Source organism: Puma concolor, chromosome B3 (assembly GCF_028749965.1).
Source record: "Puma concolor isolate L17-30 chromosome B3, mPumCon1.1.hap2, whole genome shotgun sequence".
Taxonomy (NCBI): domain Eukaryota; kingdom Metazoa; phylum Chordata; class Mammalia; order Carnivora; family Felidae; genus Puma; species Puma concolor.
In genome coordinates this window covers 142416485-142435205 of record NC_141672.1, presented here as the reverse complement: position 1 = coordinate 142435205, position 18721 = coordinate 142416485, and the positions used below count along the sequence as shown (strand labels likewise).

At 44.0% G+C, this 18721-nt stretch overlaps 1 protein-coding gene across 8 annotated transcripts in view; it reads left to right on the top strand.

Annotated features, from left to right (window-relative positions):
* DET1 (DET1 partner of COP1 E3 ubiquitin ligase) overlaps positions 1-18721 on the top strand; it is a 58509-nt gene that overhangs the window by 4916 nt on the left and 34872 nt on the right. For 6 of the 8 annotated variants that reach the window (XM_086711511.1, XM_086711510.1, XM_086711512.1 and 3 more), the window contains exons 2-4: positions 1585-2677; positions 5481-5668; positions 14510-14701. In XM_086711511.1, coding sequence (XP_086567637.1) covers positions 1595-2677; positions 5481-5668; positions 14510-14701 — 1463 coding nt within the window. In that variant the 5' untranslated portion in view covers positions 1585-1594. Of the gene's footprint in view, positions 1-1584; positions 2678-5480; positions 5669-14509; positions 14715-17683; positions 18345-18721 lie in introns of those variants that run through there. The other 2 variants (XM_086711514.1, XM_086711508.1) reach the window with 2 other exon arrangements.

Genomic DNA, 18721 nt, shown 5'->3' with positions numbered 1-18721 from the left:
GTCTGCTTTTCTAAGCTTCTCTTTTATTACTCTGTGCTTCCTGGGCTCTAATCACTTGGAATCTCTATTCCCAAATGTATCACGCCTCTCTCCTTCCAAGTGTATTTCCTCCAAGTGACCGCTCCTCTTTTTCTTTGCCTTGTGAATTCTTTTTTTTTTTTTAAATTTTTTTTTTTCCAACGTTTATTTATTTTTGGGACAGAGAGAGACAGAGCATGAACGGGGGAGGGGCAGAGAGAGAGGGAGACATAGAATCGGAAACAGGCTCCAGGCTCTGAGCCATCAGCCCAGAGCCCGACGCGGGGCTCGAACTCACTGACCGCGAGATCGTGACCTGGCTGAAGTCGGACGCTTAACCGACTGCGCCACCCAGGCGCCCCTGCCTTGTGAATTCTTTACCCTGCAGGGCCCATTTTGAATGTTGTTCCATGCATTCATTTAACCTACTTGTGAGCACTTGCTGTGCCTCGGGTTCTGCCCCAGGTGGTGGTGGGGATTCAGCAAGGAATTGGGCAGGGTACCTGGGGTCTTGTGTGTGGTGACAGATACTAAAAAGGTAAACAAGATAATTTAAAAAGTGAGAAGGGCTGAAGAAAACAAAATAGGGTGGAATGACAGTTGGTGTGGATGGGAAGGTAGGGAGAATCTGAGAAGTTGCTGTTTTAGCTGAGATTTGAATGGTGACACAGAGGCAGCTCAGCGCTTCAGAAACTTTCTGCTTCCTTCCGGCTTCCACAGTTTCCCAAGGAATCCACAGATGATTGCATTGTTCCCCTCCAGACAATATATCATTTATCTGGTTGCTTGCAAGATTTCTGCTTTGTGTTTCCGTTTTTAAGTTTGACTGTGATGGGTCTGGGCATAGATTTCTTTGTGTTTATCACGCTTGGGGTTCTCTGAACTTCTGAATCTTGAGTTTACATCTGTGAGGGTTTGCTTTCGGATTCTCTATTGTATTCCATTGGTGTATTTGTCTGTCTTTATGCTGGTACCACACTTAAAAAAAAATTACTTTGGCTTTGTAATATGTTTTGAAATCAGGAAGTCTGAGTCTTCCAACTTTGTTCTTTCACAAAATTGTTTTGGCTGTTTGGGGTGCCTTGAGATCACTTGTGCATTTTAGGATGAATTTTTCTATTTTTGCAAAAAACGCCACTGGGATTTTGATAGGGATGCATTGTGTTTATACATTGCTTTGGGTAGTATGGACATCTTAACAGCCCAGTAAATAGATTTCTTTAATGAATGTGCACTGAACGTTGCTGTTAACACTGAACAACTCTGATGTAGTTCTAGGTTTATTCTCTTGAATATTCCCAACATCTAAGTGTGCTTTGCAGGTGTTCCTAGTGAATCAGGTCCTTCCCTCAAACCTGTTTTTAGACTCAGAAATGTCAGGACCACTTTCTCACTCTAATCTGAGAAGGAGAACTGCTGATCACTGTCATCTTGGGAGTTCCTGGGTCCAGGGTATAAGGACGAAAAGCTTTGACTTTCTATCCTTCTATACTTTCTATACCTTTCTATATTTGTATTTCGGCCAATTTTGTTTTGTTTTCGTGACTTCTTCACTTTTCCATGCAGAGATGTGATAATGGATCATCATGTTTCCACCATCAAACCTCGAAGGATCCAGAACCAAAATGTCATTCACCGCCTGGAACGCCGACGGATCAGCTCGGGCAAGGCAGGCACCCACTGGCATCAGGTCCGAGTATTCCACCAGAATGTCTTCCCCAACTTCACGGTCGTCAATGTTGAAAAGCCTCCTTGTTTCTTGCGTAAATTCTCACCTGATGGACGCTACTTTATTGCTTTCTCTTCAGACCAGACGTCTCTCGAGATCTATGAGTACCAGGGCTGCCAGGCAGCCGAGGACCTACTGCAGGGCTATGAGGGGGAGATCCTGTCCAACGGCAATGACCAGCGGTCGGTCAGCATCCGCGGCCGGCTCTTTGAACGCTTCTTCGTCCTGCTGCACATCACCAACGTGGCCGCCAACGGTGAGCACCTGAACCGGGAGTGCAGCCTCTTCACTGACGACTGTCGCTGTGTCATCGTGGGCTCAGCTGCCTACCTCCCGGATGAGCCGCATCCTCCTTTTTACGAGGTGTATCGCAACAGTGAGTCCGTGACCCCCAACCCCCGGTCCCCTCTGGAGGACTATTCCCTCCACATCATTGACCTTCACACTGGCCGCCTATGTGATACGCGCACCTTCAAGTGTGATAAAGTGGTCCTGTCGCACAACCAAGGGCTGTACCTGTACAAAAACATCCTGGCCATCTTGTCAGTGCAGCAGCAGACCATCCACGTCTTCCAGGTGACCCCTGAAGGCACTTTCATTGACGTGAGGACCATCGGCCGCTTCTGCTACGAGGATGACCTCCTCACCGTGTCAGCTGTCTTCCCTGAGGTGCAGCGGGACAGTCAGACGGGCATGGCCAGTCCTTTCCGAGATCCCTTCATCAACTCCCTCAAACACCGGCTGCTGGTGTACTTGTGGCGCCGGGCGGAGCAGGACGGGAGTGCGATGGCCAAGAGGCGCTTCTTCCAGTACTTTGACCAGCTGCGGCAGCTGCGCATGTGGAAAATGCAGCTTCTGGACGAAAACCATCTGTTTATCAAGTACACTAGTGAGGACGTGGTCACCCTGCGGGTCACGGATCCATCACAGGTATGCGGTGCTCTCCTGCTCTTTGCTCCTCCCGTCCCCTTGGGAAGATGGGAACATTTCTGTCTTTGCCTATAGCCAGCCTCTCCGAAATTCGCATTTCATGTGGTCTTGAATTTTTGTTTTCCTAGGCCTCAAACTCAAAACAACTCCATTTTTCTCTGGCCACGTGTATTCATTTGGACAAATGGAAGCTAAATCTCAAGCCATTGGCATGTGGATAGTCAACTCTGTGATTATTACCCTGATTCTTCTGCAGAGCATTTTCAGTACCCCTGAGATAGAAGCCCAAATGCTACAGGGTCGAAGTTTGGACTGCCTGTGGATAATCCTGCCTTGATTTTGTGAGGCTGTGATTAGTGGTCTGACTGCTTTAGTTCTAGGAATGAGAATGAGCCCACCATACCAGAAACATTTTCTAAAAATTTAGCCTCTTTCCTGCCCAGATGGTTAATGTCAATATACTTCTTCATAAAGCCTTTAGAAGGTAACTAATAGGTAAGCTCATCTGGCAGTTAAGTTTTATGACTTTACTCTGACCTTGCCCATGCATAGATTGTAGGGCAGTGAAAAGATTAAAAGGAAGCCAGAGTTTCTTATCCCCCAAGTGAATCATCAGGACTTCAAGTATTAGGGTTTTTCACTTTGGATAAAAGATCTCTTTAGGGGAGATAGCTATTTCTCAGATGGGAATAAAATGGTGTTAAGGGCACAGAAACCTGTAAGACTCTTGGGTTGAAACACCATGTTGAAATTCAGGGTATTTTGGGCATTTCTCTTTGAGAGGCTCTCCACTTTAGTGTTGATCAAGTAAGATACCTACTTTTCTATACCTTTGCCCCCCTGTTCTATTTCCAGAATCTGTCCTTAGATTCCTATCTAAGGAGAATTGAGAATAGAGAGCAAGCCAGTAAACCACAAAGGGGGCTGAGTCTGGTATCTCCCACTGACTTGCAGTTGCTTCTATCATAGGAGAGACTGTACAGGGCATTGTTTCCTGAGACCTTACCAGGCATCCATGGTAAAATGTTTTCCAGTATTTTTCTTCTGAATCATAGCCTGTGTATTCTTCAAGGTGGCGGGGAGGGGGAGCGGTGAGTAATAACGGTTGGATGTTACTTTTTCTGGATTCTTCTTCTTCCCTATTAATGATGAAGTCACCCGTTGAGCCATCACGAAGGAGCATCTAGTGTATCTTATGTGTCATGGGGGGTTGGCAGTGAAGCCCTTGACTTCTGTACCCTTCTGTCTTGTATTTCCCAGTCTGCCCTGGAGGCAAGCCTAGTAAAGGTTTGTGTAATTTTATATTCATATAATTGTGATGGATCCTGGTGAAGTCCTGAAATGATCCAAATGTTGTCCACGTATATAGAAAGGACATGACTCAATCTTTTATTTAGGTTTGAGCTATAATTACCTTTTTTCTTTTGGAAGGACTAAGTCATCTGTGGTAGCTGCATTTGAGATCGTCCTTCTTCCCTTTGCTAAAAAACATGACCTACTTATTTCCGGTAGCTGTAATAAATTGTAGCTAGAATCAGTACGGGAGCTCGGTGTTTTGCTGACAGAGGTTGTAACTTTAAACCCAATTTGCCCTAGTTGTCCTCCCACCTCCTTCCCCAGTTTAATTTGATAGGTTTCAATAAAGTTAATGAGTAAAAGGCACATGTACACACAAAGCCTTGCTAATATTATGGGTATTATTCTCAGGTTACTCTCCAACCTCTTTAATTTACAGCCGTATTTAATTTCCAGGTGACCGAAAAAGTCATGTAATGAAAGCTCTGGAAGGACTAATGACTAGTAAAACAGGTGGGCCACGTGGCTCCAGGAATTGGTGATGGAGACTTAAAGTCAGTCATAGGAGGGGGAGTACTAATCCTAATGTTCTGAAAACTTCTAGAGTCCTGTTGGAAGCCTGCAGATTGATTCACACTGCCACATTCATTGTGACAAAACGCAGGGATTCCTGGAGCTTCCTTGTTAGGCTGAGCAGAGAGCACTGGTTGTTTAAACGAAGAGGGCCTGTCCCCCAGAGGCCCATTCAGAGAAAGCAGTAACCCTGCCACCTGTGGCATTTGAATGCTTTTCAGATGTCCCCTCTGATCTTAATTGCTACAGATCTCAAATGTGTCTTACAAATGCTCTTGGCTGAAAGAACACTTGTGAAGGAAGAAATGGAAAACGCGACTCTGATTTTCCATTTGTTCAGTGGCAGTTCCCTGCTTGGTGACAACTTGCCTGGGCAGTTTTAGGACACAGTGTACTTAAGGTGTCTCTCTGCATGTTAGAAATCTTAAGAGGGAAAATAAATGCCCCTGAATTGAACTTTCAACTGTACGTATACAAGAGAAAATAATTTGCCAACAGGCAGCTACAGGCTACCAATTACTTTCTCAGCAGGAGGAAGAATTAAATCTGGCATTTTAAAAAAGTGCTTTTTATTTCAGGGTGGGTTGGAGAGCAAGTCAGGAATAATTACTAGGAAGGAAAAATGTTGAATTTGCAGTCTTAAATGAAAGATTGAAAACCTTTCTACACACATGCGTGGGCCAGCTCCGTAATTCTAGCAGCAGATCCAGTGGTAAATCCGGCGACACTGGCCATGACTGATGGCCCTGGACTGATCAAGTCCACCGAGGCCTCCTCCTTTCCCAGAACCACGTGCAGCCACGTTGTTGTGCTAGTGCAGGAGTGGAAGGGTTCGCTTGTTTTCCTTGGGTAGTTTGAATTTTCAGCCAAGTGAGAAGTTTCCAAGGCATGGCCTCATACCCGCTGTCTCAAAGCTGTCTCTGTTCTTCTGCAGGCATCTTTCTTTGTGGTGTACAATATGGTGACAACAGAGGTGATTGCTGTGTTTGAGAATACATCCGATGAGCTTTTAGAGCTCTTTGAGAACTTCTGTGACCTCTTCCGTAACGCCACCCTGCACAGTGAAGTCCAGTTTCCCTGCTCAGCTTCTAGCAACAATTTTGCAAGGCAGATCCAGCGCCGGTAAGCTCTTTCAGGCTTAACAGGCTTAATCTCTCTAGACAATTCACTGGTGTTAGGCCAGTAGTTACTTCCTCCAAAAAACTCTTCCTGTATTCTCTCCGCCCACCTTGGTTTGGTTAGGTCTGCCTGTGGTAAACCCTTGGGTCACCCTGACCTTTTCCTTTCTGTCTCCCAGCACCTGTGGAATTACTAGTACGCTGTCCGTGATTCCTCCCAGACTGTATGTGAGCTACGGAAAGATAGAGACTGTGTCTTTACTATTTATTGCTGTGTTCTCATGAATACGTTTATTATATGTATTGCATTTAAGTATTTGTGGAGTGATATGACTTAAGGAAATAATTTTAGAACTTCTGGTTAAACAGGATGCGATGTGTTGAACACCTGCATTTATCTCTGCTTCATCCCCAAATCCTATTAAAGTGACAAAAAGAAGTAAAAGGTGTAACTTTAACAAAAACAAAGAGAATGGGAAAGGAGAGACATGAGAGGCAGGAGATGATTGGCGGCGGGATAGGAATCAGTTTTGGGAGCTGAGAAGCTAACTGATGAGTGGTAACTGACTTGACACACTTCAGAGAACAGAAACAAGACTGCAGAGCTTAGCCATCAAGAAACAAGTTGCCTTGCACCAGAGAACTCTGGAAAGGGTCGGAGAATTGGAGGCCCTAGGTACCTCTGAAGATACCTGTAATGTGGGCTTAAACTCAGAGGATTGGGTGAAGTTCTTGCAAGGAGCAATCAGAGGGCTCCTGGTGGCTCAGTCGGGTAAGCATCCTACTCTTGGTTTAGGCTCAGGTCATGATCTCACAGTGCATGAGATTGAGCCCCACGTTGGGCTCTGTGCTGACAGTGTGGAGCCTGCTTGGGATTCTCTTTCCTTGTTTCTCTGCCCCTCACCTGCTTGTGTGTGCTCTTTCTCCCTCAAAATAAATAAGTAAACTTAAAAAAAAAAAAAAAAAAAAGCAATCAGGCCCTTTAGCCCCTTTCTCTAAGCCTACTTAGCCAATTGACTGTGTCTTCTCCACCTCCGCAGAAGGCTGGAGGTTCAGTCTCCTGAGAAACTGAACCATGTAGGCCCTGGTTTCATGTTCGTGAGGCATAGCTGAGAGTAGGGATGAGATTGTCATGCTAAAAACAAGAATTGAATGAAAGCCAACAAACTGAAAGGTAAGATATGACAGCCAGGTTTATACTCCTTATGCAGGAGATTAGAGATTTTTCACTAGGAAAACTGACCAACCCAAAGAAGAGACCTTCAGATACTGACACTTACAAACACCTAGGTCACCCTAAATTAATACCACCCCCCCCCCCCATCATCAGACAGGGTTTTCTCTGAACCAGAGCTTCTGATACAATTATCTGAGTACAACATTATTGTGAAATGAATGGTTACTCTGGGCCAAGGGCCCAAGCTGAATCCTACTCTAGTCAGTGCCTCATTGGATGCCACTTTAAATTGCTCCCCCAACCTTGGCCAGTTAGGGAAAACATCTGCTTTAGGTTTCAAGATAGATCACACTGGAGTGAACAGAAGAATCAGAATAAGCATTACTGCCACTAGGAAAAATGAGCAGAGTAGGTACATTAATGCAGTGGCATCATCTTTATATAAAAGGATAGTAATCAACTAGAAATGGGTATTGGTTTTCAGACAGCTAACTTGCCTTTTCCTTTTTCTCTGGTTCACACAAATTTTCTGCCTTCTAAGCATTTCTGTTCAGTTATGGAAGGATATTTGGAGACAGAATGTGGCTCAGATTGTGGTTTTTTCTTTTTGGAACAAATTTCCTTCTTTTAAAATTAACTTTAAAATTAGGCAGATCATTATCAACTAATTACAAAGCTGGGTACACCTGGCTGAGTGAAAACATCAAAAGAAGTCACTAGAAAGAAGGTAAACTCCCATGAGGGCAGGGATTTTTGTCTGTTTCATTCACTGCCATATCCATAGCACCTAGGCCAGTGTCTTTCATGTGGGAGAAGCTTATTAGGTATTTGTTGAGTGAATGAAGTCACCCAGTAATTAGAGGAAGCTATGTTTTGTTTTGTTTTTTTAATTATTTCAGAATGCATCTGGAATTAAGTGAAATTTTAAGAAGTCCCAGGAGAAATAAAGTTTGAAGAGAAAGGTGGTGTTCTAGCTTTGTGATTCTCAAAATGTTGGATCATACCACCAAAAGATGTTGAAGAACTGTAGATGTCCTTACATATTAATTTTTAAGTTGATCTTAAATTTGAATAATTGCAGAAGATGCAATTTTCAGTGTATATTAAATATTCGTTTTTAAAAATATTATAAGCTTTTTTCCCCCAGCTTTATTGAGATACAATTAGCATATAACATCATATACGTTTATGGTGTATAACGTAACACTTTTGAACATAGCCAGGGAAACCTAGTTGCAAAAGTAATTTGGTGTTAGTATTTGATATAAAAAGTAGAGAGCAAATTATTCCCATACTGTTTGAAATTTCACATTGTTTCTTCTTGTCTTCAAATTCGTATTTGTATCCTAATATAACATTTTATATGAATTGTATCCTAATATATCCTAATATATATTCCTAATAGATCCTAATATATTTTGTTAGCCATCTTATCATGCTTTGCTGCATTGAAAGCACAATGTGTATATAAATTGGAATCATTTTTCATTTCGTGTGAACACATGACTCTAAATGCTCAATTTTACAGTCTCCAGTAATCTTTTGGTGAAAAATAAGTGAAAGTGGATCCATTATAGGTTAGAGCAAATGTTCAAGAAAAAAAGGAGGTGGGCGCCTGGGTGGCTCAGTAGGTTAAGCGCTGGACTTCGGCTCAGGTCATGATCTCACAGGTCGTGAGTTTGAGCCCCATGTCGGGCTCTGTGCTGACAGCTCAGAGCCTGGAGTCTGCTTCGGATTCTGTGTCTCCTTCTCTTGCTGTGCCCCTCTCTCATTTATGCTCTGTCTCTCTTTCTCTCAATAAATAAAAAAACATTAAAAAAAAAAAAAGAAAAAAAGGAGGGGAACACTGAGGATCATGAGTTACTTAAGGAAAATCTTTAGACCAAAATAAAACAGTAAAGAATAAAGGAGCAGTATTGCAGTCACTGAAATCATTGAAGCTATAAAAAAGGAGACATTCCTAAAACAGAAATTTAAACTTTGTTAGGTATAGTTGAGAGAGGAGAATAAACAGATAAAAGTAGGAAAATGGGAGAAAAACGATGAAAAGGAATTACAGAATTTGCCCAGGAGGCCCAACATCTGGTTATTTGCAGAGGGTGGGTGGAGAAAATGAAGAGAGGAAATAGTGTAAGACAGTTTCCCAACTTCCAGGTTGGCAGGACCTTTCAGTGATGTGCTGGGGCTGGCTTGTACTGGCTCACGAGGGCCAGTTGTTAAACATGGCAGGGATTTTTTGCAAGCTATTGCTAAACGTGGTGATTATTAAAAATTAGTTATTTCCTAACTATTTTACTATTATTTATGGTCTTGAGTGTATTTGTGTCTATCTCCTCTGTGTGGTGAAAATACTGTATATTTTCTCTCTCTCTCTCTCTCTCTCTCTCTCTCTCTATATATATATATATATATATGTATACTCTCTACTGAAAATCTGCTGCTGCTCATCTTTCGACAATGCCACATTCAGTGATGTCACGTTGGTACCTTGAAACTGACCACAGCAGTAGGATTTACAGCACAGAAATTGGCAAGCGCTGCAAATCATGGCTTCTTTCCCCAGATAAATACTTCTTAAGTCTTTATTAGTGTATCACCAGCTCCATTAAGTACCCAATGGAAAAAAGACCTGTATGGAGGCATACCATCATGAAAATTTGGAACATTGAGGCCAAAGAGAAAATTACAAAAACTTTCAGAAAGAACATACATTTCACATGTTAAAAAATAAGTTAGCAGACTGGTATTGCGTTTATCAATAATAACACCGAAAGCTTGAAGCCATTAAAATCATGCCTTCAGAAGTCTGTGGAAAAAAATGATACCGAGTCTAGAATTTTCTATCCAGTAGGGTGGAACAAAGATTTTTTCAGACATGTAAGTTCTTGAAAAATTACTTCTCATGTACCTTTTCTAAGGAAGCCTCTGGAAGATGTGTTTTCCACATAAAACACAAAAGTATGGTACAGGAAATAGTCTGAAGCCAGAGAGAAGCAAAGAGCACTCTGAAGATGATGGTAAAAGGGAAGTTCTGGGGTGGCAGAACACCAGGTGGGCCAGCTGGAGGAGGCAGGAGGGTGGAGGTTTCCAAGAGGCAAGTGTCCAGTGCAAGATGGTAATTGTTAGGAGGTCTGGTGGGTTTGAGTGGATCAAGAAGAGATTGTTAGCTCTGTTCCAGTAGACTTGTCATTGTGGGCCTCACGAGGGTGATAGCTGAGCAGAGCTTTTGAAGGAGGTCAGGGAGCAGGCCATGTGGATACTGGGGGGCACATTATCCCCCAAAAAGGTAGTGTAGTTCTGAAGGTCCTGAGGTGGGTCTCATGCATTTGAGGAACGCTGGGGAGGCCAGAGTGCCTGGGCTGGGGTGAGAAGAAGCCCAGTAGTTGGAGACGTGGTCAGAGGTGGGGCCAGACACCTGAGGCTGTTCTGAGGCTTTGGCTGTAACTGCAGAGATGAGATTGTGTAGCATTTGAGCAGAGGAGTGACACATTCTCACTTGTTATTTTACCAGGGTCACTCTGGCTGCTGTGTTGGAATAGACTGTAGGAGGGTGGGGTAGAAGCAGGGACACCAGTTAGGAGACTGGTGCAAGGATTCGCTAAATATGTTTCCTGCCACAGGGAATATATATTTATATATTTACGCACCTAGAAGCATGCCTGGCGTATACTAGGCTGTTGGTAATTATCTGTTGATTGAATAACATTGGCTTGGATCAGGGTGGGAACAGTCAACCCTTGAACAACATGGGTTTGAACTGCATGGGTCCACTTACATGTGGACTGTTTACAGTAAATACAGAACTGTAAATGTATTTTCCTCATGATTTATTTTCTTTTTTTTTTTTTTAATTTTTTTTTCAGCGTTTATTTATTTTTGGGACAGAGAGAGACAGAGCATGAACGGGGGAGGAGCAGAGAGAGAGGGAGACACAGAATCGGAAACAGGCTCCAGGCTCTGAGCCATCAGCCCAGAGCCTGATGCGGGGCTCGAACTCCCGGACCGCGAGATCGTGACCTGGCTGAAGTCGGACGCTTAACCGACTGCGCCACCCAGGCGCCCCATGATTTATTTTCTTAATAACATTTTCTTTTCTCTAGCTTATTTTATTGTAAGAATACAGTTTATAACACGTGTAACATACAAAATATGTGTTAATCTCCTGTTTGTTTTCTGCTGGTAAGGCTTCTAGTCAGCGGTAGGCTATTAAGTTTTTGAGGAGTCAAAGTTGCATGCAGAGTTCTGACTGTGGGAGAGGTTGGTACTCCTGACCCTGTGATGTTCATGGGTCAGCTGTAATTGTGTGCTCAACGTATTTTGAAAATAGAACCCTAAAGATTAGTGGAGGATGGGGTTTGGGCCGTGGAAAGAGCAAAGTCAAAGACGATTGTTAACGTTTTTGTCTTGCAAAAGAGAGTTACTCTCCAACCGTGATGGTGAAGCTGTGGGTGAGGTTCAGGGGAGAAGGTTGGAGGTTCTGTAAGTGGAGAGGTCTGGTAGTTTCTCAGGAAGAAGTGTCAGATGCTTCTGCCAGGGCAGGTCTGTATCTCCTGAGAGATCAATCAGCTACTGGAGTTAGCAGCATGGAGGTCATCGGTGAGCTCCATGAGAGTGGCTTCAGTGGGATGGTGGGGAAAGCCTCTCTGGGGTGGGTTTAAGGAAGAGTGGGAAGAGAAGGCTTGGAGACAGCACCATAAGAAGTGTTCTGAGAGTTTTGTTGTCAGGGCTGGAAGACGGTGCCTGCACTGGAGGGGGCGAGTGGTGGTGCTTTTATTATTTTGTGACTGAGAGGGGGGGAAGTGGCGTGTTTGTGTGCAGATGAGACTGTGTAGCTGGGGGGAGCTCACGGTTTAGGAAAAGGTGGGGAAGAATTGATGTCGCATATGAGAGGCGATGGGACCTAGTGCCCAAGCGGGGAGATTGGTCTCACACCGCAGCACAGACAGTAGTATAGTGCAGATCGCCGATGGGGGCCTCACAAAGTTCTCTTCTGCTTGCTTCTGTTTGTCGGAACAAAGCAGGAGATGCCATTCGGTGAGGGTGGGTCTGGTGGAGGTATGAAATAGGCATCAGAGGGAGTGGGAGGGCTGGCTGGACCGGGGATTGCAGCCTGAGTGCCTGCAGCAGGAGGGCCCCACGACGTTCATGGTTATACATTTAAGTGAGCGTTGTATGTTTCCCTCCAGCCGTGGAGAACACCGAGCAGATACAGGCATGGAACGGGCAGAGTTGAGCTTAACTAGGGCTGTAGGTTTTCCAGGGAAGTGCCCCCAAGCAAGAGAAGGCAGAGTTGTGGAGGATGAGTGCGGTGGATTAAGTGTGGAATTGAAGCATGGGCTGAGGAAAGAGAGAGGACACAGGATATGGTCAAGGTGTAGGGTGACAAAAACTGGTAGAATCAGTGGACTGTAGATCCAGGGAGTAGAGGGAATGGGCTGGAAAGATAGGCAAGGAGGAGGCTGGAGAGAGTGGTGCCTCACCCTGATGTTACAGAGAGGTCGCAGTCATGGGTAATGGTGAGACTGAGGATGTAGTACCTCGGAATGAGGGCTGAGGCAGAGAGGAGGTTCAGGAACCAGGGGGCCATGGTGCTGGAAGGATCATCTCTACGAGTTTGGAAATCCCCACGAACTGAGAGAGGCATAACTGGACAGAATGACGGTGAGCCAGGATTTAAACGCTGCAAGTTGTCACAGGGATGACGGCTTCATCTTTCTGTCCGTGGGGAGCATGGCGAGTGGAGGGGGTGGTGCCGCTGGAAAAGCACTGCTTTCCCCGTGGGCCAGCCCCCGTCACTGGGAGCCGGTGAGCCAGGCAAGGCCGTGGTGCGGGTTGTGAGAGGTCGTACTGGATCTTGGCTGACAAGGAGCCGAAAACGATGATTCCTGCTCCTTCAAAGGGAAAGAAATAAGTTCTCTTTGCCCCAAGATTTAATTTTATGACTTACACTGAGGTGGTGAAAATTACTGTCAAGAAGAGTAACGGAAAGCAGTATTGATAGCTAGGCTCATAAACGAGGTGTTAATGTCCATCTAGAATCACAGGTTAATAGTGAAGACAAAATACAGAACCCATCTCATCAATCTTTCTGGTCTCCTCAAAGTCAGGAACGTTTAAGTTTTTGAATTTATTTTATTTGGTTTTCATGCCATTAATTTCAGGGATGAGATGTCATATTTTGTCCCTGGACTAAATTATTTTCCCTTTGTATTTTAAACCATATGATATACTTTGATGTAGAGGTTAAAGAAATACATACTGATGGTTGACATTCTTTCTAAGAAACTGTAGGAAAGTGAAAAAGAATAAAAACAAAATGTGATTACACAGGCACAATTATTTTGACGTATTTCTACCAGTCTGATTTTTTTTTTTTAATGTTTATTTTTGATAGAGAGGCAGAAGGTGAGTGGGAGAGGGGCAGAGAGAGAGGGAGACACAAAATCCGAAGCAGGCTCCAGGCTCTGAGCTATTAGCGCAGAGCCCGACACGGGGCTTGACCCACGAGATCATGACCTGAGCCGAAGTCGGATACTTAACCGACTGAGCCATCCAGGCACCCCCACCACCAGTCTGATTTTTAGGACTAATTTTTTTCTGTTTTTTTTTTTTTTTTTTTTTTTTTTAATCATACTGTGTAGACAGAGTGTAGCCTGTTTCTTTTACTTACCATTATGATAACTGTTTCCACTGTTACTATGCAGTCTTTGAAAATTATGGTTTTCCATTAGGTTCTTAATTTTCTGTCAATTTATTGCTATCATCAGCAATGCTTTATTAAAGGGGCAGAGAGATTTTTCTAAGTATGGGATTGCTTCCTTAGGGTAAATTTCCACAAGAAGAGAAATGCTTGGTCAAAGGGTATTAAATTTGGTATTCATTACAAGTGTGAGAAATTGCCCCATGGTTGTTGTTATTAAAACTAAGTGAGATGTGTGACTCTGTGTCCGCGTTACAGTTCTTCAGACACTGGCGTTTGTGCAGGAGCACAGGTAGCTAGCTCGTAAACTTTGAACACAGAATGAGTAGTTCGTCCGAGGTTTTTTTTGTTTTGTTTTAATGTTTATTATTTTTGAGAGAGAGAGAGAGAGAGAGACCAAGCAGGGCAGGGGCAGAGAGAGAGGGAGACACAGAATGGGAAGCAGGCTCCAGGCTCTGAGCTGTCAGCACATGGGGCTCGAACTCACAGACTGAGAGATCATGACCTGAGCTGAAGTCGGCTGCTTAACTGACTGAGCCACCTGGCGCCCCTAGAGTTTTGATGGAAGTTGGCTTATAACTGACCCCAAGGAGAGTCACAGAGAGGCTGCTCTGTTCTACAGGGTTCTTTGCTCTCTAGAACTCTTGATGCAAACCTAGGCTATTATTTGGGGGAAGTAGAATTGAATGGAAGTGCTGTCACAGAGTAGTCACACTCCTTTTAAACTTGTTTGGAAAGTCTTTGTTAACTCTTCTAATGTAATTTAATGTTCCTATTGCGAATTTTTTTCTGTTTCTGAGAATATTTGTAGCCGGGCCGACTGGGATGTGTGAGAGCTCTGACTTCCTGCATTACCTAGATTTCTGTGTACAGAATGAGTTGTTTTTAGACATGTTTTATCAGCTTAAAATCCAAGGCAGCTTGGTGTGTCCACTAACACAGCCTTCCTCACTGGTGCTTTATTTTAGGTTTAAAGACACTATCGTAAACGCCAAGTACGGAGGGCACACGGAGGCAGTACGCCGGCTGCTGGGGCAGCTTCCCATCAGTGCCCAGTCTTACAGCGGTAGCCCCTACCTTGATTTGTCTCTCTTCAGCTACGACGACAAGTGGGTGTCCGTCATGGAGCGACCCAAGACTTGTGGAGATCACCCTATCAGGTACACCATCACTGTAGCCTCAGGGCTACGGGCGGCCCGCCCTCTCTCTCTTCTTGGACATCATTTCACTGTGACTATGTCCGCTTGTACTCATGGCTTCAGTTGGAGGGACAGGCTGTTTCTGTAATGTGGTGAGTGCTTTTGATCATGTAGGTACTAGTCTCAGTAGTTCTGTCCTTTGCTTCTCCTGAAAACATCCAATTCAGATGAGTTTGTTCCCTTTTAAAGGTATCCAGGGTATAAAACCACATGCCATTTCATAATAGCAGTAGGTTGAGACTTTCTAAATTTATTTCACTCAAATCATTTTATCTCCTGTGTTATCTAGTAAAAAAGCTAGCAGAGATGGTTTGGGGAACAGGCAGGTTTTGGAGAAACTCCCGCTTCCTCACTTGAAGAAATTCTGGAATGTTGATACTGTATTATTGCTAGAAACTTGAGACTGACCTCTTACAGGCAGTCCCTCCCTCACAAATGTCCTCTTCACAGAACCCCCCCCCCCCCCCCCCCGTTGGGAGCTTGTGTTGTTCTGTGTGATGTATTGGGTACTAGGGAGAGGATTGGGCACCACCGCCACCTGTGAGGTTATTTCGGGGGGAGGTATGTTCTGGAACCCTGGGCTGGAGAGTGGAAGCTCTTTTTCACATAGAAACATAGAAACAGTGGTAGCTGGTATTTCACTGTCCGGCTTCATTGTGTATGAAAGAGGCCTGTGTAACATATTCTGTACGATTAATCACCATTCATGGCATTTCCTTTGGGAAATTTCAGTCAGTTTCCAAAAAACAGTTAACCTTTTTTTTTAATTGCAGAAAGTTTTAAACATATAAAAGTGGAAGAGTGTAATGAACCTGCATGCGCCCACCACCCAGTCTTTTTTTTTTTTTTTTTCCCCACCACCCAGTCTTAACAGTTGCCATCCCATCCCATGGTCAGTGTTGTTTTGTCTTTCCACCACCACCACTCCCCCTCGCCCCAAATGCCACCCTTGATATGATGAAGCAAATCCCAGATTTCATAGCATTTTGCTCATATATATTTTAGTAATGTCTAAAAGAGAAAGACTTAAAAAATACAACCTCAGTACCATTCTATCTTAAGAAAATTATCAAAAATTTATTAAGACCACCCAATACCTAGTTTTCACATTTCCCTGTTGTCTTGTAAATATTCTTTTGTGGTTCCACATGTTCCCATCAGGATCTAAACAGGGTTCATACATTGTATTTGGTCGCTTCTCCCTTAAGTCCGTTTTATTCTATATGTTCCGCTTCCTTCCTCTTTTCCTTGCAGTGAAATTGTTGAAGAAACCATGTTGCTTGTCCTGTAGTGTTTCCCACATTCTGAAGTTTGCTCACCGCATCCCTGGAGTAGTATTTACTATTTTTCTCAGTCTCTCATATTTCCTGTAAACTGGTAGTTAGATTTAGAAGCTCAGACAACTCGCTTTGCTTACAGGCCCTTTGTGTGTTGGGGACTATGTGGGTGAGGTGAATGTGGTTTTCACACGTAAAAGCATATCGTGGGCCTCATTTGATATTGTCAAGTAGTGTGAGATACACTCCCCTCCTTTCTGACCTGCCTCTGATTTGAAAAGATTAACCTAAGTGACAAATTTGGAAATGGCTATTGCCCCTGTTTTTCACTTATTTTTAATTTAAAATGAGAAATGTAAGGATATTAGAGGCACTGGAAGAGGAAATGCTGTGACTTGAACACCTGTATTGTGTATTCCAGTCTCGTCTTTGTCGTTCTGCAGGTTTGCACGTGCCAAGTTGTCATCCTGGTTAGCGTAATACTTTGTAGTCGGCTTGTATTTTATAAATGTTTTTCTGTGTTGTTACATAGTCCTCTGAATAGCAGTCCTGATGACAGCATATTGTTCCCTCGTTAGACGCACCACAGTTGATTTAACTCTTCCCCTGTTGCTGAGCCTTTATTCTCGGTCTGCATTTTTACATTAGAGCTTTGATAGAGTAGCCGTCTTTATTCACATCACTATTAACTTCATTTGGATTAAATACTGAGGATAGAAATTCTTGGAAATGGGATTATGAGTATCTTTATGGGTACATATGTTTGTTGTCCAAAAGGGAAATTACAGAGCTCTCTATTTCAGAGCTCTCATTTTTCTGGAACTTACCCTAATTCAGCCCCAACCCCCCCTGAACATCTCTAGTTCCTGATTCCAGAGGACACTTACTTTGCATATGGGAAAATGTATTTAAGTATGGGGATGAATGGAATTATTCGATGAAAAATGTCAGACTAGTTAGTATTTTGTTTTTGGGTGTGAAAAAGAAGAACCTTTCAAAAGAGTTTGTTCTTGACAACTCAAATATGGGTCTAGATCTACACTGTCCTATATCGGAGCCACTAGCTGCATGTGGCTGTTAAGCATTTAAGATGTGACTAGTCCAAGTTGACATGTGCTCAAGTGTCACACATCAGATTTCAAAGACTTAATACAAAAAAAAGAATGTGAAATATCTCATTAATATTTTTTACATGGATTATAGGTTGAAATGATAGTATTTTGGATGCCAATATTGGGTTAAACAGAATATTTTATTAAAATTAATTTCACCTTTCTCTTTTTACCTTTTTTAAATGTGACTACTTGGAAATTTAAAAGTGTACATGTGGCTTGCATTTCATTTCTAGCTCTGGTCTAGATACTCTTGGGGCAGCGTGTCTGGAAAAGAGGAGGCTGTAGTTAAGGCTGTAACTAAGGGTTATCTTGGGAAAGAGAAAGGAGCCAGTGACTCAGGACAGCACAGTACAATTCACAGTGACCCCGTGCATACCACGAGCAGCTCAGACAAAGGTGGTTTCGCAGTTCTGATACCCTGAGGCTGATGTAAGAGGAGATCCCGTGAGTAAGATTGAATTACGAGTTGCCCCGTTCCCGTGCTGAGCGGATTGCAAAGTGGTGGTGAATATCTCTGTACCATCCTCTCTTTCTCTCCTTGTTCTGTTTAGGTTCTATGCCCGGGACTCTGGTCTGCTCAAGTTTGAGATCCAGGCAGGCTTACTGGGCCGCCCCATCAACCACACAGTGCGGCGCCTTGTTGCATTCACCTTTCACCCTTTTGAGCCTTTTGCTATTTCCGTGCAGAGGACTAATGCCGAGTACGTTGTCAACTTCCACATGCGACACTGCTGCACGTAGGTGCCTCACCAGAGCCCCGTTACCTGGTCTTCCGAAACGTTGCCCCCTTCTTGTCTCAGTGGACTCTGAAGCAAAAGCTCCTGCCTGCCGGCTTTGTTGGTTCCAGATGGTTATACCTCAGTTGGGGAGAGCCGGAGAGAGGAGCGAGGGTGGCCCAGCCAAATGGAATTTTTATCGTATCCAACTACTGATTGATTGCAAGTCCTCTGGTCCTTTCCCTGTGGGAATGCCCAGCATTAATTAAGTCCAGTTAGTTTTTGTTCTGTTTTGCATTTTATTGCTATATGAAGATGACAGCATTACACCTTCCCCCCCCTTCATGTCCATTCTTTGGCATTATGGTATGCGGTCTGAAGTGGGTACATCTTTGCTCACGGGAACTGTGTCCATCTTTCCACGTAGCCGACAGCAGGGCTATCTTTATATAAAGAGAACACAAATAAAGCCTTGGTATTTTCTTACTTAAATATATCCTGTTTGCTGACTGCCTTCTGTCCCGATCTCACCGAATACTTTTGACATTTGTGGTTCCAGGAGGGACTGTGAAAGGGACTGGAGGCCATGGCTCCAGCAGCTGCCCTGGGGAGAGCGGAGTGGTGTGTGCCGGCACGGAAGACCGTTATCTGTCAGGATTGCCGTCTTCCCTGGGGTTTCGTCCTGGTAGTCGTTACAGCTGGAGGGGCCGGGCATAACTGCATGTTGTCATGTGGAAGCACGCTCCCATCTGCACGGTCTGTGTCATGCAGGTGGGAGGGTGATCCGTTCTCTGGGGCCGTAGCGGATACAGACACCGTGTAGCACGCACAGCAGTTGGGTCGTGAGAGCTGGCAGGCTCCACGCGTCCCTAA